General features: G+C 38.6%; 2 protein-coding genes across 2 annotated transcripts; one reads left to right on the forward strand and one right to left on the reverse strand.

The window, feature by feature from the left end:
• Positions 1 to 546: 546 nt before the first annotated feature.
• On the reverse strand, positions 547 to 5,575 carry LOC104942700 (dihydroorotate dehydrogenase (quinone), mitochondrial; the record flags this gene model as incomplete). The annotated part of the gene is made up of 5 exons (XM_010767964.1): positions 5,488 to 5,575; positions 2,779 to 2,991; positions 2,487 to 2,686; positions 1,049 to 1,131; positions 547 to 734 (listed from the first exon to the last, which is right to left on the reverse strand). Coding segments are annotated over exons 1-5 (702 nt in total), but the record flags the coding sequence as incomplete, so codon positions are not given.
• Positions 5,576 to 16,602: 11,027 nt separating this feature from the next.
• Positions 16,603 to 17,815, forward strand: LOC104942698 (polycystic kidney disease protein 1-like 2). The gene is made up of 4 exons (XM_010767960.1): positions 16,603 to 16,635; positions 16,753 to 16,969; positions 17,067 to 17,151; positions 17,730 to 17,815. Exons 1-4 carry the CDS (start codon positions 16,607 to 16,609, stop codon positions 17,774 to 17,776), a joined length of 378 nt encoding a protein of 125 aa, XP_010766262.1. The 5' UTR covers positions 16,603 to 16,606; the 3' UTR covers positions 17,777 to 17,815.
• The last annotated feature ends 2,806 nt before the right edge of the window (positions 17,816 to 20,621 follow it).

The raw sequence follows: 20,621 nt of genomic DNA on the forward strand, positions 1-20,621 counted from the left end.
TCCATTTAACACATTTGAATCCCAACGCTGTAGCTTGCCCATCAGGGAATTAAGAAATATCTTAATTAAGTGTTAAGTTACTGTTTAAACCATCATACATGGTATAAGCTGATCAGATAAAACAAAAAACAAAAACAGTAATGCTTGAGTTTGAGTTTGACTGCCAGCTGGGCTAATCCAATTTTCTTTATTTATTCCCTGTTTTGTTTTTTTGTTGAGATATGTCTTATTTTATGAGGGGCAAAGGCTAGCTCGACTAGTTTAACTCCATGATTTTGTGCAAACTAGTTTTGTTGCTTAAAGATTATATTGTTAATGTTGTGTATACTGTATAAAATAAATTAGTTGTTGATAATTGTTTATTAGTAAGGCTAAGACTGGCCATTTGATATGATAACTTTCTTATACATGTAAATTGAATTCAACTATAATTTTCAAGGGGAAAGACTAAACAAAAGGGCCAGATGATAAAATGACATTGTATTAGATTTTTTGTCAGTGCAAGGTTCAAAACCAGAAAGTAATTCAATGTTTGGACAGTCCCACCGTTTGTAGGAGTTGGTGCAGCTCTTCCTTCCCCTGTAGATCCCTGAGACCCGGCGTGTTGGGACTGCTGACGTTGACCACCAGGTAGTCAGCCAGCGGGCCGAGCACCCGCACCCCCTCCAAGTAATCTGCTCCTGCGTCATGGGACAGCTTGTTCTTCCCAAGGTTGATGCCCAGGGGACAGCCAGCTATAAACACAGACACACACACACATATGCAAACACACACAGGAAGGTTGAGACAAACACAAACAAAGGCTGCATCGCCAGACAAATGACCCAACTGTGGCAGAGGCTGCTGATGTGCTAAATGAACTTTAAGTAGGTATGGATCAGACAGAATAAATGTGAGACAAGGACAGGCTTATATCATTCAAAGAGAAAAGAACAGTGTATTTAATTAAATACTCAATTTAGTATATGGCTTCCTTTGTTAAATATTCTAAATGAACACCAAAATATAAAAGATAGACTTATATCAGGTTTTAGTAATAACTGCTAACCTTTACTTTGCTGTTGCTGTGTGTCGCCCCTGGCCTTCAGCCTCTGTTGAGCTTCGGCCAAACCACAGCTGTTGAATCCATACCTGGTGTGAAACACACATAACAACTATTTAAATATCAACTTACAAATATAAATAATGAGATATTTTTCATTACTTATAATAATAATAGCTAAAGTGTGTGTTAAACGAATAATGATGTGAACATTACATTACATGTCACTTGTTAGACGCTTTTATCCAAAGCGACTTACATACTCAAAACGGTGGGCAATCCCCACAGGAGCAATTTGGGGTGAAGTGTCTTGCCCAGGGACACAACCACATGCTGACTGCAGTGGGGTTTGAACCTGTGACCCCCTGATCCCAACACCAAGGCACAACCCACTGCACCACACGCCTCCCTCACAACATCTTATTACAATTATTTAATTTCCGTCTTAGGGATAGAAATGTGTTTGGCCTTTTAAGGAATATGCTTATAAGCTATAAAGTTAGTTAAATTAATTGTCTTTGTGTTTTGTTATAAAATCAAAACTCCTTTTGCAGCTTCCAGGCTGGTCTGCTCTTATTTGTCAGTATATCTGCATGATACTATATGAATAATATATTGTAATATGTCGGAGAGAATATTATATTTATCTTTGCATTATACACATTGCATGTGCTAACACTGTATACTGTATACTGTAACTGTATATCCACGAGTGAAGGCACTGTCCAAAGATAATATTGTGTCAATATTGTACAGCTTTACAAATGATATGTAACTAGGTCATCCTTTTCGAAGGAATTCAATCAAGTGAACTTAATACTACAAGTACATAACATACCAAATATTTTTCCAATATGGAATCATTTAGATTAGTCAAGCTCCAGCAAATCTTTAATTCATTGAATTGTCTGATGTAATACCTCATGAATACAAATGACCATAAATTACACATGTTACCATGTATAATTCACAGGGAAAAAAACAAATGCAGGAAAGAGCTGTTGCATAAAGATTTGCTTCATTGAGCTCATTAAAGTCAGTGTCAGTAACATTACCTTACCCTGCTCCTGTTTTCAGTTTTAAGGATTTTAAAACAGACAAAGATTAATTAGGCTCCTTAAAGTTATATAAATAAATTGAATTATTTATAAGAATCTACACAAAGTAGGGTGTCAATCAACTAAACATTGTGGATGAATACAATTTTTTTTAAATGAATGAATTTCTACAATAATGATGGCAACAAAAAATTAGCATCTACATGATCCACCAATGGCGTAATGCAAATCCTATGTGAAAAGCACCGAATCAATTGATTGTGTCAATGTGCCACATTCTTTTCAACCATATTGCCAAGCCCTACATGTAATTGTTTTTTTAATTATTCAGATGAACACACCCTCAGAATGGCGACCCCTTTCCCCTTAGCATATCGGAAACTTACCTGTTAATTATGGCCTGGTCTGTAGTGAGTCGAAACACACGTGGTTTGGGGTTCCCCTCCTGAGGTTTGGGAGTGATTGTGCCCACTTCAACAAAGCCGAATCCGACCTTGTACAACCCATCGACGGCCTCTCCGTGCTTATCGAAGCCCGCCGCAATCCCAATTGGGTTTTTGAACTTTAAACCCAGGACTTTCACTTCCTGTGGATGCATAAAAACAAACAGAAATAAGTCTCACGATGTCTAGGATCAATGGACAGTGATGTGACTAAACAGTGATGTTATATGCTTACCAATGATGCGGGGTCCTGGTAGCGGTTCAGAGGAACCAGCCCCAGACCGATCATCTTCACTGCCAACACATGCGCCGTCTCTGCCCCCACACACCTTTGCAGCAGGGGCATCAGCTGATTGGCATAGAAACGTTCATCTCCCAATGCAGTGAGGTAGGAGGCAAACAGAAGGCTACCCGAGCTGATGATCTTCAATGCGTCCTTGAACTGCTTCTGTTGACAAGAGCAACAAAAATGAAAACATAAGACTGTGCCTTCAAAGGACTCATCTCAGACGTTAATTACTGTGAAAAGGCTGCTAATAGTTTAATGAAAACATGTTTGCAGTGACACAGCTTCCACAATACCCTTTGTTGTAAACTATGTTTTGTTAAAAGGTCTATTGAAGTTGTTGACATATCATTATTCATTCATTTGATATAGCAAACGTTTTGCTCATCTATACATCCAACAGTTACATTATAATGCATTTGGGGTTGTGTTTCTGTCCACATAGCAAATGTTTATGCAATATTCCCATAGTATTAGCTTTATTTTTGGTCTCTGACGAATACTGTAGAAAATGTCTGACACTGGTTATGTTACTTGGCGACTACACCAATGACTCACCATCATTATGCTTCTTCTGGCATAGTTTCCAATTAAGCTGTGTCAACTAGGCTATACTTACACAAGCTACTAAAATAATGTACTTTAAAGACCTTTATGAAACTTTGGGATTTTAAATTATATATGGAAATTGTAACAAAAATGTAGCAGTTTCTCTAAAAGTCTAAGTTCCATGTCCTCTGACTTAATGTTTACAAATTAATGCTGAATTGTATTATTACACTTGACAAGTAGGACACATCTGTTTCATTTTATATTAATATTTTAAAGAAGAAAATCTGTGTTTTTATTTGAACATTCTAATTGAATTTCTTTACAAATCTTCCATGTCATGAGTCCCTCCTTACCATGGTTACCACAGTAAACAAATACTTTAAAAAAAATGAATTACAAGTTAAAATTCCTGCCTTCAAAATATTACTTAAGTTAAAGTATAAGGTATTAACATGAAATGAAAATACTTTGTGTTAAATTGTCCCTCTCAGAGCTAATTTCGTCTATGGTCTATAGGGGTCTTCAACGTTTTTCAGGCCAGGGACCCCCAAACTGATGGAGAGCTGGAGCAGGGACCCCCCTACTATATGTATGGCATACAATTGTGTTTTATATTAAACGGGGCCTAGTGCCGTGTATAAATATAGCTACTCTGTTATTGTACATTCAATACTAAACTATTCAAATAATACACAGGTTAATATATTCATGTTTTTATTTTAAACATGTGCAAGGTACAGGGTGGCCGTGCCACTGCCATTTATAAACATACATCTTGAACACAACACAGAGCTATTAAAATAATTCACAGTTTCAAGTTTTAACTTTAAAGAGCAACTTGCAGGTTAGAGACACCAGTGAATAAATGTGTAGGAAAATGATGAATACACTAGATTTTCAAAAGAATATACAGAAATATACACTACAGTGACATCTGGCGTCGTTTTGGTAAGACATTTTCACTTCCGCACGTGACCTCCCGCGTGTGACGTAACATGGGGGAGAGCGGCCGGTCTAACGTATGAATAAACATGGATCACAATGCCAGTTTTGAGACCAGGAGCAGCCAAGGATTAGAAAAAATAACGGCCATCAGCGAGAAAAGGAGCTTTGGTGTGAGGAGAACCAGTGGAGAACAGGGCAGCTGTCTTGGTGAGTGACCGGCGTTAGCTACGGAATGTTAGCTAACGTCAGTCACATCACAACATTGTAAAGTTAGCAATCATATATCAGGCTATAACTAAAGTAGTATTGATAATATAGTAACGTTACTGGCAGGACTGTTGATACTGATCCATAACAGAAACTAATGCGCAAGTATCAGCCGTATCTCGCGTTACCTAATGCAACTCCACACTACGGTGCTGTGTACCGGAGGGGAGACGCGAGATACGGCTGACACTTGACGATCTGGCGGAGAAAGGTTGTGGAGCAGAAGATAACGTCTTCTGCCTTGATTTCTCCATTCGCTACAATATGTTGGATTCATGTTAATGTGCATTTAAAGACATTTCAATTTGTGGGAAAAAAATGTTTGGAAAACATTTTTTTTTTAAAGAAATTCTTTTTTCTCTCTAATCAACCAAAGATTTCGCGACCCCCTGGGGGTCGCGGACCCCCTGTTGAAGACCTCTGTAGCTTATAAAGTAGCATACAACCAAATATTAAGGTGGGCTAAACGTGTATCAAAATTATACTAAGTATAATAAGTACATTAGGCTACTAAAGTGAATGTACATAGATAAAGTTCACCTATGTTGTTAGTAATTAGATCTAGATGTTGGCTACAATGTGTAGGGGGCTAATACTTCAGTCTCAGTAAGAGCTGCATACTCGTAAAATCATAACCCTAAACCTCTGTCGTTATGCAGTTTTCTTACACTGACTTAGAGACCTTTATTTTCAAAGGGCAAAACACCCCACAGCATGTGTTTCAGTATGCAAAGAAAGCAAAGCTAACTTGAGGTGTTTCGTGGTTTAACATTACGTTTAGGCGGAGCAACCGAGCTAGAAAACAAGAAACGGTCACATCAAGTTTAGTGGAGGATTTTCCAATTATCTGATTGTCCTTCATAATATACGATGTTAGATCATCTCTGGAATTACCTTCATATGTCCCGCCATGGAGGCGCTTCTGTCATTGCATTAAAGGACATGCATTTCTTAACATGTTACACAAACACACGCGGTATCAGCTTCCTTCACATACTCTCGCGATATTTCCGCCAGTAGTATTTCCACCAATGAGAGGATTGTGTGAAAAGCGGGGCAGAGATGTTGGTCATGCATTAAAGTGGAGGTGCTTGTCAAGCTGTATTATAAAGGTAATTAGTTGTAAGGGTGATTTCATGTGAGAATAAGACTTTCGTTTTCAAGAAATGATGATCATAGTACATATAACATATATATATAATTTTGTTCATGTGAGGAGCAAAACAAAAGTTGAAATGAGCTCTATGTCAGTATGGGAAGTTCAGATTGTGTGACCTTTCGTGATGCCAACTTCACTTTGCATCTTGTTTGAGTGTCTTTACTGATTTTCCTAATATATTGAGAACATATGCAGAGTTTTTCTGGAGGAAGCTCTCTCATTTCCATGTGAAAGACGGAAGTGATCTTGCTCAGATCATCCACAGCTCCTTCAGCACTATGTGATTTAGCTCTGTACATTATAATAACTATGGGCACCTTACTGCAAATATCTGTCTTTTTTTGTCTTTCAGTTGGATTTTTGTTTTTACCAGAAAACTCTGACGCCTTTTCAGGCAACGACCTCCCTGTGCAGTGTCAATCTGTATTCAGAAATGTCTGTTTTGAGTTTGTTAGGGGATCTGAAACCTGGTCCCAAGCCAGGAGCAGCTGTGCAAACCGAGGAGGGGATCTCTTAAAGGTGGTGAACACCCCGATACAAATGTTCCTGAAGAACATCTCCAGAGAGGGAAACATCAGCAACTTCACCTGGTGGCTGGGGGAGGGGGTCCAAGGGCAGCACCAGGAACCCACCACAAGTGAGTAAAGTACACCCACGCTGCATTTCTTTTGTCGGTGCATTTTTCTTTAATAGTTAATTGTGTTTTTCGCTTGAGACTCGTGTATGTTTGAGATCTCCTGTCCCAGGCTTTACATGCAAAGTGTTTGATAGTTAAACATGTTATTAATGATTAGAGGCCATCTGGCTAAAATGTAACTCACTATAAGCAAAATGTATTCACAAAATAAATGATCCCTTAATGTAAGGCTCGGTTTCATTTGGATATATATATTAAAATGAAGGCACAAACCTTTAAAAAATATTGCAGGATACTGGCAGCACGCTGTTTTTTTAATTATGTAATTTTCATATCCTTTAAAGCCGTCTGCACAAGTAATAGTAACCCCCACATTCTTATTAGCTCTCATTCATTATGTATTCATTCATGTACAAATATTTCTTGGGATAAAAATCAGACCAACATTTTTAAAGTGAATTAAAATTACATTTATTTTACATTCATTTGTTGAATTATTGATCAGGCATGAATCTCATTAAAAGTGTTTTTGATTGTTGTTTAGAAAAGACAAGCAATTTAAAGACTTAACGCTGCGCTCTGGGTGTAAGAGATATTTCACTTTTGTTTGACATCTAACAGACTAAATTACAGATTAGTGAATAAGTTCAGACCAATCTGATTTTCTTCACTCTGTTAAAGGTCACACAATTGTTTCTCATAGAAATGTCCCAATAATTAAGCTTTGCTAAGAGTTTTTCTCTGTGCGTGTTTATGTTCCCACATTTGTTTTCCAAAACAGAAAACGCTGAAGTTTCAAAGGAAAAATGTACCTACATAAAGTTGGATCCTTTTCAGCTCATCTTAACATCCGACTGCAACCAGAGACGAGGATCTCTCTGCACACACAGTATGCAACAACAGCCTCCTTATCCCTATAGCCTTACTCCGTCCTTCATTACCTTTTTCTTTTCTTGTCTTTCCTTGCCTTTCTTTTCCTAGATATCAACTGAGTGAAGTTTTATTACAGTTTTATTTCTTTTATTTCACTTTATACTCAATAGTGTGCAATAGGCTGTCTTTTATAAGTGTCATTCTTGTTTTTAAGATGAGTGGTCTGCCTCAAACACAAAGGTAAGAGAAACAGTTCACAGTCAATAAGAAGCCAAATTAAAAGTCTATTCTCAAATGTGAGTTTTGTTCATGTTCTCTTTTCAGAACACAATGGTGTCAAGTCATGCAACCAGATCTCGTAAGTTTGAAACATGATGTATCTCATCATTTCAATTAACTATGAAAGTATGGAACAGTCATAAAAACTTGTTTTCTCTACTGCTCTGACACTCTTTTTTAGGGCCCAAAAGGACTCTTTTATCTGACATGCTGGCGTCTGTTGAAAATATTGATAGCCTTCTCCTGGTGAGAGATGCGTCCTTATTTCACATAGTCCGTTTTACCCTTGAATCATGAAAACCTTTGAATACTAATAGTTATTTAATTGTACCTCAAAGTTCACAAGTGCTATTTTTCCGAGACAGGCAGCAGAAGAAGAGCTACTGCGAATGGAAATAACAGCAGATGAGCCCACAAACCAAAACAGGGTGGGCACCTTCACTTTGGAAAGCCTGTCGAAAATATTGCATTATTATTGAGGCAATTTTCACCTTTCGTTTTATGCTATCATTGCACCTTAATTGATAGCCTTTTTTTACTTTCACAGGACAATTTCATTAAGTATTTGTTGCTTGGCACTGTGAAGCTGCTTGATGACTCTACTTTGCCAGACAATGACACTGTTACTAAAATAATCAAATGCAGCACCAGCATCCTCCTTCTCTCCATGAACAAATGTGACATCAAGAACAACCCAAACCCTACTGTAAGTACTGCATTAGGCAATCATGGACATTTTGTCGTTATTGTGTCTCTTACAGTGCATTTTTTCTCTCCAGTCTTTGTTTGAGCAAGTCTTTGAGATCTTTCGCATTATCTCAGAGCTGGTGGTTTCAAAATACCCCGAGCAATTTATCATCAGGCACCCAACAGGCATCATCTATCAAAGCAGGTAGGTCTCTTCTTTCAGAGTATCGCCTAATTATGACAAACACATATGCAACTTTTCACTAATTTACAACTATATCAATACTAGTACCAAGTACAAACTCATTTACTGTATATTCTAAATAATAATAATAATAGATTTATTTTGTAAGCGCTTTTACAGGTGCTCAAAGTCGCTTTACAGAGGTAGTAAAAAAGGACAACAAATAAATATAGTAAAAGTCACATTTAAAGACATATTCTACATTTTATTTCCCTACTTTTAGTCACACACCTGCCGGACTAGGCAATGCTGTGTTGGGTTCAGAGCAAGATGGTGTGTTCATCAAACTACCCTCATTTGCAGCGCTTAAGAGTCAGCTTGGAGGATACGACAGTATCACTTATCAGGTCTGTGTGTGTTATTATCATGTATTATTTGTGTCTTTATTTTCCTTGTAATATACAGCCTTTTCATCAGAGCTCTTCTTTTTGTTAGATGTCTACATTCACAAAGAATCCACATCCAACTGATGTCCAAATCTCAGGAACTGTTTGCAGCCTTTTACTTAGTAGTAAAAAAAAAGAAATAAATCTGTCAAACCTGTCAGAGATGGTAGAGGTAAAGCCAACATGAAAAGTGGGTTTTGTCATTTGTACCACAGTGCTAATGTTTTTGGATTTAGGTTGCAAGCAAAGGTCACATGAACATGGGGAGAAAGAGTGATGAATATACTACTCTTAAGAAGAAAATGTTTTTTTTATCTTTAAAATACACAATAATATGCACACATGGTCAAAGACTTAAGAACACCAATTCACATAACATACAGTCTAGAAGATGACACTCACTTTTCCACAGTGCTCTCACAATGTATTTTCTTCCTACATATTGTTTTGATTCTAAATAGGAAGACTAATTAAGAAGTAACTTGTTTTTTATGGTTTCCTCAGATCTTTTTGCCTTATCCAAATGCTTCAATACCAACGAACAGTACAATTGTTTTGGAAAAAAACACAAAAGCACTTACCACAATCAACGTCTCAGACCCTGATGTGACCATCTGCTTAACTGTGGAGCCCAATGCCAATGTTACCTTAGTTCTTAGGTTGTCTGAAGGGTCACCTCCAAATGACACATACTTCAGTAACACAACCATCTTGAGCCTCACAGGTAACTGTCACCCCTGCATGCCCTAGTCTCGGTTTTTCAATCATTTTAACACATCAAGTTTTAAGATCTGTAGCAATAGCACCACTCTGGTCCAGGTGAGTATAATACCAACACCAAACATCAACAGACTCCCTTTTACCATTGTTTGCCTGACGTGCATGTGCTTCCACTTTTATGTATCAGTATTTCATTGTTTTCTACCAATTGGTTCTTGTCATGACGTAATGTTGGTTGGTTTGTGGAACAGAAGGCTATCGCTGGATGATAACCCCAGAGATGTTGCAGCATACTCGTGGAGTCTGGTATATTGAATCCGGACTCTTGAATTCCTCCTGGGAACCAGGTCTGACACTAAGGATAAACTCTTTTACGGCCAAGTGTATGTACTGGGACGTAAAGAACGAGACATGGAGCATGTATGGCTGCCAGGTACATTTCAAACATTATAAAGAGTGATGTACTGGTTTGTATTGCTTTTGGTTATGCATGTTAATGTTCTCGTATAGCACCAGTAGTTGCACAGTGATGTGCTCTCTTCATCTCAGGTTGGGGACAAAAGCACTCCAGAGCGAACACAGTGTCTGTGTAACCACCTCACTCTCTTTGGGAGCTCCTTCTTTGTGATGCCAAACTACGTGGACTTATCTCGCACCGCAGAGTTGTTTTCCACCTTGTCTGAGAACTTTGTGGTGCTGGCTCTGCTGTGCACCTTCTTCGGTCTCTACCTGGTCACTCTGCTGTGGGCCTGCTACTCTGACCGCAGGGCACGCTCTAAGGTCAGTCTCTACTAACAACCCTCATAAACATGCCTTTTTGTACAATAAAATTACAACGTTATTATTTGATTTACATATAGTATGAATACTCAACCCTACAAAGTATAAAATAAAATAAATGTAGTGTAGTGAAAATGATTTGCATCCAAATGTAGTAGAATACATGTTTTACTGAAGTACAGTACTTGAGTAAATGTACTTCCAACACTGGTTTCAACCCAGAGTGCAATGTTATTCATTCCACCTGCGAACATATTCACATTTATTCACCAAAATGTTTTCTGTTGAAACATCAGAGGAAGATGACTCTGCTGGAAGACAACCACCCCGGCGCTCAGTACAATTATCTGATCGGTGTCCAAACTGGCCATCGTAAGAATGCTGGGACTACTGCCAATGTAAGAGTCTTTTTTGATTGACAGAATTGTGTTTATACAGTTCATCCGGAAAGTATTCATAACCCTTAACTTTTTTCACATTTTGTTATGTTACAGCCTTATTTCTAAATGGATTAAATTCATTTTTGTTCTCAATATCCCACACACAATACCCTATAATGACAAAGCAAAAACGTTTTAAAAGATTTGTTTGCAAACATGTTGAACATTTTTTAATGAAATATCACATGTGCATAAGTATTCACACCCTTTGCTTTGACACTGAAAATTGAGCTCGAGTGCATCCCGTTTCCACTGATCATCCTTGAAATGTTTCTATAACTTGATTGGAGTCCACCTGTGGTAAATTCAATAGATTTGACATGACTTGGAAAGGAACACACCTGTCTATATAAGGTCCCACAGTTGACAGTGCACATCAGAGCACAAACCAAGTCATGAGGTCCAAGGAATTGTCTGTAGACCTCAGAGACAGGATTGTATCAAGGCACAGATCTGGGGAAGGGTAGAGAAAAATGTTTGCAGCATTGAAGATCCCAACGAGCACAGTAGTCTCCATTATTTGCAAATGGAAGATGTTTGAAACCAAAAGGGCTCTAGACCAAACTGAGCATCGGGGGAGAAGGGCCTTAGTCAGAGAGGTGACCAAGAACCCGATGGTCACTCTGATAGAGCTCCAGTGTTCCTCTGTGGAGATGGGATCTCTGCAGCACTCCACCAATCAGGCCTTTATGGTAGATTGGCCAGAAGGAAGCCAAAGGCACATGAAAGCCCCCATGGAGCACCTAGAGTACTCTCAGACCATGAGAAACCAAATTGTCTGGTTTGATGAAACCAAAATGGATCTCTTTGGCCTGAATGCCAAAGCATTCATTGTCTGGGAGGGAAAACTAGGGCACGCTTGATCACTTGGCCAACACCATCCCTACAGTGAAGCACGGGGGTGGCAGCATCATGCTGTGGGGATGTTTGTCAGTGGCAGGAACATGGGAGACTAAGTCGCCACGATTCAACGGGAAGAATGAATGCAGAAAATGTACAGAAAGATCCTTGATGAAAACCTGTTGCTCCAGGAGCGTCTGGACTCAGATTCTAGGCAAAGGTTACCTTTCACACAGGACAACGACCCTAAGCACACAGCCAAGATAACAAAAAGGATGAGTTGGTTCAGGACAAGTTCTGTGAATGTTCTTTGAGTGGCCCAAGCCAGAGCCAGGACTTTACCCCTGATCTAACGTCTCTGGAAGAGATCTGAAAATGGCTACTGCAACCGACGGCTCCCCATCCCAACCCGATGGAGCTTGAGACAATTCTGCAAGAAAAAGGCGAGAAACTCCCAAAGATAGGTGTGCGAAGCTGATAGGCATCTTACTTCAAGGCTTGGGCTGTAATTGCTGCCAACGTGTGCTTCAACAAACATATTGAGTACAAGGGTGTGAACTAATTGTTATGTTGATATTTGAGTGTTTTATTTTTAAGTTAATTTACAAACATATTTTAAAACTTTTTCACTTGTGGTCACTTCATGGGGTATGTTGTCGGTCGGAATGTTGAGAAAAAAAATGAATTTAATCCCATGTTGAATATGGCTTGTAACAAACAAAAATGTGGAAAAGTGATAGGGGTATGAATACTTTCGGTATGGCACAGTGTTCCGGATGCACTGTATATATATATATATATATATATATATATGACAGAAAGTTGAACAGCTCATATAATAATCAAATGACTTGACTTGGCAGCATCTGCTCACAATTATTTATGTATACTTGAGATGAATTCATTTATTTTAATACCTTTCAGACAGCCAGTGAATCAATCCAAGATAAAATATAAATATAATCTTTTGAGACATACTTGAACAATTGTGAACCTATCCTACCGAATATGTTGTCTTTTAGCCAACTCACAATTCTTCCCACCAGAACTTCCCACAACGCCTAAATGCATCAGAATGGTGGACCCAGCGTCTTACGATCATCACTGTACAGAGCATTCTTAATCTGAATGCATTTAATGAACATGTTCGATTTTGTGAAAGTCATTTTCAATAATCAATGCATACTCCCACTGCATTATTATACGTTTACCACGATGTAGTTCTAGAAACATATTTAGAGTCTTTATAAGGTACTGAAATGAATAAGCCTAGAAAAATTAACTGATCATTTCAATTTCTATGGTTTGCTTTACAAAACGGTTGGTAGTTATGTGAAGTGTTTAACACTTTTACACAGTATTGGTTCAGATGACTGATGTGAGAACCTGTGATGTGATGCGTGTGTTGTGTTGTCCTGTAGGTGACAGTGAAGCTGACTGGCTCAGACGGCGAGAGTGACACACACGTCCTCACAGACCCTGACAAGCCTGTGTTTGAGAGAGGAGCTGTTGATATGTTCCTGTTGGCCACACCCTTCCCTCTGGGCGAAGTGCGAAACCTCCGACTGCAGCACGACAACTCTGGGGGCCGTCCATCATGGTACAAGATAAGCATTTGAAACACTTAGTTCTACTTAAGATCAGTGCATGGTAAAATAATTGGCTATTGTCAATGCTCAAATAAGTATAAATGTCATTATATTTACATAGTTGTTTTTATGCTTGTATCGATTCAGCTCTAACCTAGAAATGTGGATAATTGATAGGGGTCATTGTAAAGCTGTTAACAGTATCTTTTTTAAAGATCTGATTACAGGAAGTGTTTATTGCTTCCCTGTTGGACACCTTTCTGACTTTTCACAGTGACCCCTTAAAATGTCTGGCCAGTCTCATCATTTAGCACTACCGTGTTAAAACTAATCATATAATTCCACTCCCAGCTCACTGTTCACATGTACACACTCTCATTTTGGTAGAGAATAAATATGAGCAATAGTTTATAGTAGATATTATAATAGCGTTAACACAACTTGCTTTAGGAAATATACACTGCATACAGTAAGTTGTAAATGGAAATCTAAAAATAAAATACACAAAGTACACAATACGATATCAAATGATCTCTGTTGCAGCCATTGGGTGCTCTTATTTTGCAAAGTGGAGCTTAATGATTATTATCTAACATTTGCATTTCCCACATAAATTGAGCCATATGGTAAATTTGTCATCTTTGTTGTTTTATAAAAAGGTATATTAACAAGGTGACCGTACAAGACCTCCAAACACGGCAGGTGTTTCACTTCTTTTGTAACTGCTGGCTGAGTGTTGACCAGGGAGACAACATGACCAAGAAAACCTTCAATGCTGCAAAGAACAACGAGGTTGCCAGCTTCAGGTCAGTTCACGTTATACAGCGAAAATAAAACAACTCAGCTCTTGAGGAAGTGTCATCATGGGTTTCTGCGTTTCTCTTCTAGGAATATTTTCCAGGCTAGAACCTCGACAGGCTTCAGGGATGAACACATCTGGGTGTCCATCGTGGACCCTCCCTCACGTAGTCCGTTCACTCGTGCCCAGAGGGTCTCCTGCTGCATGAGCCTGCTCCTCTGCACCATGGCCATCAACATCGCCTTCTGGAACATTCCTATAAAAGAGGATTCGCAAGTTATCTTCGAATTTGGTGAATTGCTAAGACTTTAACTATTTTAGCGTGAACTGGAGTCACACATTGGATGACTTTAGAATCAACTTAACAAAAACTAAAAGATATGCAACCTGACTTTAATTAAACAGCAATGACTTCCTTTGTTTCTCAGCCTTTTGTTGAGAATACTAACCTTGCTCCTAGCCCAAAGATGAAAAAGTATGATGTTATAAAAGCTTCTTTTTCTTGTTGGGCCCACTGGTTGGCTTAGAAACGCTCGTCTCCATCCTGATGTAGGAGGGAAAAAGAAAACTTCCTTATGACCTTCACTGCCTCTTTTAACTTCTTCTGTTGACACGGAAATGAAAACCATAAAACTCTCTTGAACTTTAAGCACTGTAAACAGTTCATTATAATGTTTGCCCGATTTCCACAACTTTTCAAGGTTTTATACCGGGTTTTTTAAATAATGAGAGTAATATCTAACATGATTCTGGTCACTTGAAAAAAATAGTTTTCGCTACTTTTTTCTTCATTGTCTTCTGAAGGAAATATCAGACCCTTGAGCAAAAGGCTCTTCAATATTCACCAGCTAGCGGCTCACTCTGTCTGTGTGATGTTTGGTGTCGGGAAGGTAGCGTACAGACCTTAGGAGAGAGACATAAACCTAAACCATTTGATGACTCTGACCTGTGTCCTTTTCTTTTGTGTCTCCTACAGGTTCCATGCAAATCACGTGGCAGGAGCTAATGGTGGGGGTGCAGAGTGGTCTGCTCATGTTTCCAATCAACATCCTCATCATCACCATCTTCCGAAGCATCAAACCTCGCGTGATTTCAAAATCTCATAAAGGAGACTCTGAGGAGAGCTTGAGACCCCCCCCTGTCACCACACCATCTATTCTGAAGGTGTGTTAATTATTATCAAATTATGTTGGGTGTGAGTGTGTTCAGCAGATCTTTCTTATAAGAGTAGTTATTGCACCGCCTTATCACTGACCTTGTAAGTGCATTTTCAAGGGCCAGTTTTCATTTATTCTGCTTAAGAAATGTTATGTTATGTTTTCATCCCCTGACCTTTTACTGCCAAGTATGTCTTAATTTCCATATCTTTGATCAGACAGTGAAAATGTGGCATTCATTATGTGTTGTGCATCCCTTGAATATCCCTAGGACACAGAGGAGGTGATTTCCATGATGAGCATTAGTCCGAGGAACAAAATGTCAGACACACACAGGCTGGAGTCGACCTCTGACCTCAGCTATGCCCTGGACACGGTCCATGATTTCATCCGGCTTATGCAAGGTATTTTTAATTTTTTGCTTTGACTACTTCGTGTATGACTGATAAAGAAAATAATGTTTTTACAAAGAAAAAAAAAGAAAAAAATCAACATGTACAGCCCAATACAATATTATACAGAAACATACTATCCAGGAGCGCTAAAAATACATTTCCCCCTTTGAGCTTTAGGAAATGTTGTTTCTGTATAATGTTGTATTTGGCTGTAATTATAGATTTAAATTGTGCGTTTAATCTTTTGAAAACATATTTTTTAACAAACTTCTCTATGAGCTTAACAGACCTGCACTTACAACAGTGTCATATTAATGAGGCCCTATTGTGCTTTTGGGGGTCTCCCCTTTCTGTAGTGTGTTATATAGGTTGTAAATGATCTGCAAAGAAACACCTCAATTTGACTTGTTTGTTTACTTCTGTAACATAGTGACATCACTATATTACATTCCTGTTTCTTTTGGTTAGCTTGCGAACACATTGTACGTAATAGACATCTCTAAGCGGTTGACCAATCACAACAGAATCAGAGCAGACTGGGCTCTGGTTTCCGACAGAGGGGGAAAAGAGGTGCTGCAGCACAGGCAGTATGAGAAAAATAAAGACCTTTTTGAACATTAAAGCATGTAATATGTATATGTAACACAAATATGGGCCTGAGGATTAGCATAGGACCCCTCTAAGGCCATATATATCCCATGAAAATACCAAAGCTACAGAGTGCTTTCTGAACAACTTACTCAGCCTATCTGGTGCCTTCCGTCCTAAGCCCATTAAGTCATAACGCAGACGTGATTCTTGACATACAGTTCACAAATATGCATAACTACACACGCTGGTTTTTATGTAATCCCGTCAAAGGCGAGAGTGAGAGTGACCCTCACTGGGTTTACTGCAGCAAGTTCCTCCTGGCTGGTCTCTGTCACCTGCTGATGTGTCTGGAGAAACTGGATGAAAGGAACTTCCCGAGTCCACAGGACTACCTGCAGACCCTCAACACCACCAACATTCTGGTTCGAAAGGCCGAGATGGTCTTCAGCAGCCACTTGGCCTACTGGTCAGCAATCCAGTCGATACAAAATAAATCTAAGCGAAAAGTAGAAATATGACTGGTTTTGTTTAGCCGAAGCTACTTGTGTGTTTTCATCTCATTCCTTGTTCCTCATTGGCTCAGCCCCCCTCCCGTAAAGAAGAGGAAGAAGAAGGCAACCTGCTGGCTGCCCTGGTGGTGTGTGTTCCTGGGCTGGTTCCTGCTGCTGTCCATCAGTGGAATATCCACTTTCTTCACCCTATTGTACGGCTTGGATTATGGCAGAGCGAAATCCATCAAGTGGGTCATGTCTCTGGGCCTCTCCCTCTTCCAGAGCATCTTCATACTGCAGCCTCTCAAGGTGGGTAAAGACAGGAAACTATATTTTTCCAGCACATCACACTAACATGACTGTATTTAAGATATTCTGCTTTCTTGTGGCTTGTTTTTATTTACAGGTGTTAGGAATTGCTGTGTTTTTTGCCCTGCTGCTGAAACCTGTAGCTGTGGAGGAATCTGAGGAAATCGAGCAGTTGAAGTTAGGTAAGAAAAACCTTATGCAGACCATCTGTTACCAGAACAGGTTCAGTGTACATATTTCTGGCTGTAAATATTGTGCATTGTGCTGCTCTTTTCTTTGTCTTTAATATTGTCTGTGCTCATCTTATGCCTGCAATGGTTAGTACTGAAATGTAACCAGAATAGTAGCTTTTCATTGGTGTTTTTCTCGGTTTTTCCATCATCCTAAAGGCTGGTTTAATCAGTATTTTTGCACAGAGGATTATCAACTGACAACGCAGATGTTGAATGCAGCATTTGAAAAGCCTCTAAATATCATTTTCACATAAATTATTAAGTCCAAACTACTTGTTCATAATTTATAAAGCAGACACAGCTTTCATCCTGAATTGTTCATAAAGATTGTAGTTACCTGCAGAGCGCCCTTATGTAATGACGCATATGAAACGGTAAAATAATCTTTGCTTTGTAAAAATATAAACCCTTTTAGTTTCTGCTCCTCCCAACTGACTTCTCTCTCTTGAGTGTATCAGTGTATCCTTCCTTCAGATAAAGCGCAGTAAAGTGCTCAGAGTCTAACTACTGTCCTCTCCATTTCCCAGAGCAACAAATCAAGTGTGGTCGCTACTCTGGCAGACACTCACTGTGAGGAGGCTGCATTAAGCGAGAGAAGCTGTTTTTCTTCTGGGCACTGCTGTGATCCACGACAACCTGACTTCTTAAACACTCTTTTGCACTTTTTGGAAGTTCTTACTTTCTAAATGAAATATTAATTCTGGTGTTTTGTATGTGTACAGAGTTCCCAATGCATGAGAACGTTTTCTGAAAGGGTGAGTCAGGGTAAATGGGTAAATAAATAACTGTTGTTCTTGCATTTTATAGTGTTTCTTTTGAAAATCTAGACATCATGAGCTTGTTGGGTTATTTTAAAGAGGGACAAACTGTCTTCAATCAAGCAATAAAGTAAACATACTCATCCGTAATATAATAGGAGCCCTGCTAGAGTTGTTGAATATATGTAGAGATATTCTATACAATACAAAGAATATGTGTATTTATTTTGTTCTTCTTGTTATTTTACCCAAGTTTACTAAGTGTAAGTTCGGGCTTTAGTAGAGCAGTTGATTGGTAAATTATTTCTGTAAACAATACTTCATAGGCTTACCATGGGGAGAAATACTGAATCCTTCTCGCTTTATCATGAATTTATAACAATCCTTCCGATATTTATTGTTAAAATACATCATTAACTTTATAGTAACTTGAAAAATATGGACATATTTAGAATTAAGCAACTCCTAAATTCTGTTCGTCATCGCAGTGTGGCGTCTGACTGCATACAAAGATGGGCTTTTATAAGAGTGCAAAGGTGCTTTTATATATATATAATATATTATGTGGGACGTATGGAAACAGATTTTTAATTGATCACTTTTTTCATTCCACCTTCGTGTCACTGTAATATGTTCTGAATGTGCATGTCATGAATTCTCATCAGATGCCGACTTTCTATGTGTTTCAGTCTGTCCTTCAATCGAATGATTTCGTAGCAAAACTAACTGCATCCATGTACATGACACTTATTGATGTGACTATGTACGTATTACATGTGTGAAACTGAATAAACTGATGCATATCATCTTTTTTATCTCGTTATTTAGTTAATAATACAGGGGCCCTATCATCGGACTCACAACTATACATTCACTTTAAATTCGTTTTTGCCTTTCTGATAAACTTCAGATAAACTGAGCTTCAGCATCTGTTAAGCAATTTGTTAGGCAAAGTACCTTTTGGTTGCTGATTAGACTTCTTTGTGCCAGTATTTTTTATCAAATCTAAAATGAAGTGATTGTAAAAGTGAAAATGTTCCTTATTATCACTGTCATCTGTGTCCTTGTAGAGCAGAAACAAATGCTCTAGACCAGGGGTGTCAAGCTCAAGGCCCGGGGGCCAAATCCGGCCCGCGATTTCATTTCATGTGGCCCCACAAGAGCTTGCAAAGAATATATGTTTATTATTTTATTATACGGTTACATGCCGCTTTACAGAAGCACATTGCCCATAAACTACATGTCCCACAATGCATCTCAAATATGACTTTTTTCCCAGAATTTGACTTTTTTTACTCAAAATGTTACTTGTTTTTCAGAATTTCACTTATTTTTTTGTTTTTCCAGAATTTGGCTTTTCATTTTGTGACATGCGCACTGAAGAGACTTGCAATTGTTTGCCCTAGACTTCTGCTTTCAGACGTAGTTAATTAAGTGACCTATCCGATAATAATCCAATGCAGAGGAGATAATGTTATATAATACATTATTTTATATATATTAAATATTTATATATTTATTCTTATATAGTCTTATATATAAAACTGGCCCTTTGAGTACATGATGCTAATGTGGCCCGAGTTGAAATTGAGTTTGACACCCCTGCTCTAGACTAGAATTGCATCAAAATTCATGTAAAACACCAACATAAAAAATAACTAAAGAAAATATTGCTGTCTGATCATTCACAATCACTATTCAATAACCATCACTAACAATCTGGACAATTGCCTGACGGCTTCCATCCCCTGCACTGGACAGGAAGTTTGTGAAGTCTGATAGGCACACACACAACATATTACAACTATTTAATGATGATCTCAACACTGATTAGATCATTCTCCAACAAAACCAGCCTGTGATTATCCCTTTTGCAAAATGCATCCTTTCAGTGGAATAACCTTGAAAGAAAAAAGATACTTGCTGTTTATTAGTGAGCTGCACTGTGTGTTTTTGTAATTCTCTGTACATCACTTTGGTCTGAAGGTTGTAAAATGCTTTATAGATAAAGTTGGATTGGATTGCTGCTGTATCAGGAGCCATCTTTTTTCTTTACAGGTTTCAGCAGAGAAGCCCGACCACATTCATGCCACAGTAATTGGCTGCAAAACATCACAGAGCAGAAGGAGGAGCTGACGTCATCAATGCTGCTGTATTCTGAAATAGTTATGATACGTTTGTCAGTTTATGATGTGTTTCAGGAGCCTGGAGGGACAACACAAAGTATACAAGGTAAAGAAAAGCTGCATTGGCCCCTTACCCCTGGCTGGGTTAAACATAAACCTCAGTCTGTCACTGGGCCACAAATCAGATAGGTGTCATTGTGATGTGACGTATGCTAAAAATAATGTGAGGCGATCAACTCAAATCATTTATTTTAAACACCTCTAATAACATCTAGCTCTTGTTTCTGGTAGGTTGAATACATTTGAGGGGAAAGAGAGCATGTCAAGTGCATGGCATGTAAACTAACTTGATTTGTATATTCAACAAAGCACAGTATGAAGAGTGGTTGACCTTTCTCGGTGAAAACATTTCCAGCTCATTCACACCGACACCACTTCACGAACAGAGCTGGGAAAGTAAACCAAAAGTCTGAGGTTTACTACCAAACCCTCAGTGCTGAGCAAAGACATAATAATATCCTGCCACATGTTGTAT

This window comes from Notothenia coriiceps, unplaced genomic scaffold, assembly GCF_000735185.1.
Source record: "Notothenia coriiceps isolate Sejong01 unplaced genomic scaffold, NC01 NC01_scaffold00004938, whole genome shotgun sequence".
NCBI classification, from domain to species: domain Eukaryota; kingdom Metazoa; phylum Chordata; class Actinopteri; order Perciformes; family Nototheniidae; genus Notothenia; species Notothenia coriiceps.

Coding starts and splice junctions, on each gene's coding strand:
- LOC104942698 (XM_010767960.1), top strand. CDS start 16,607: ATGGTCTTCAGCAGCCACTTGGCCTACTG. Junction 16,636..16,752: donor AGCAGCCACTTGGCCTACTG/GTCAGCAATCCA, acceptor TCATTGGCTCAG/CCCCCCTCCCGTAAAGAAGA. Junction 16,970..17,066: donor TCATACTGCAGCCTCTCAAG/GTGGGTAAAGAC, acceptor TTTTATTTACAG/GTGTTAGGAATTGCTGTGTT.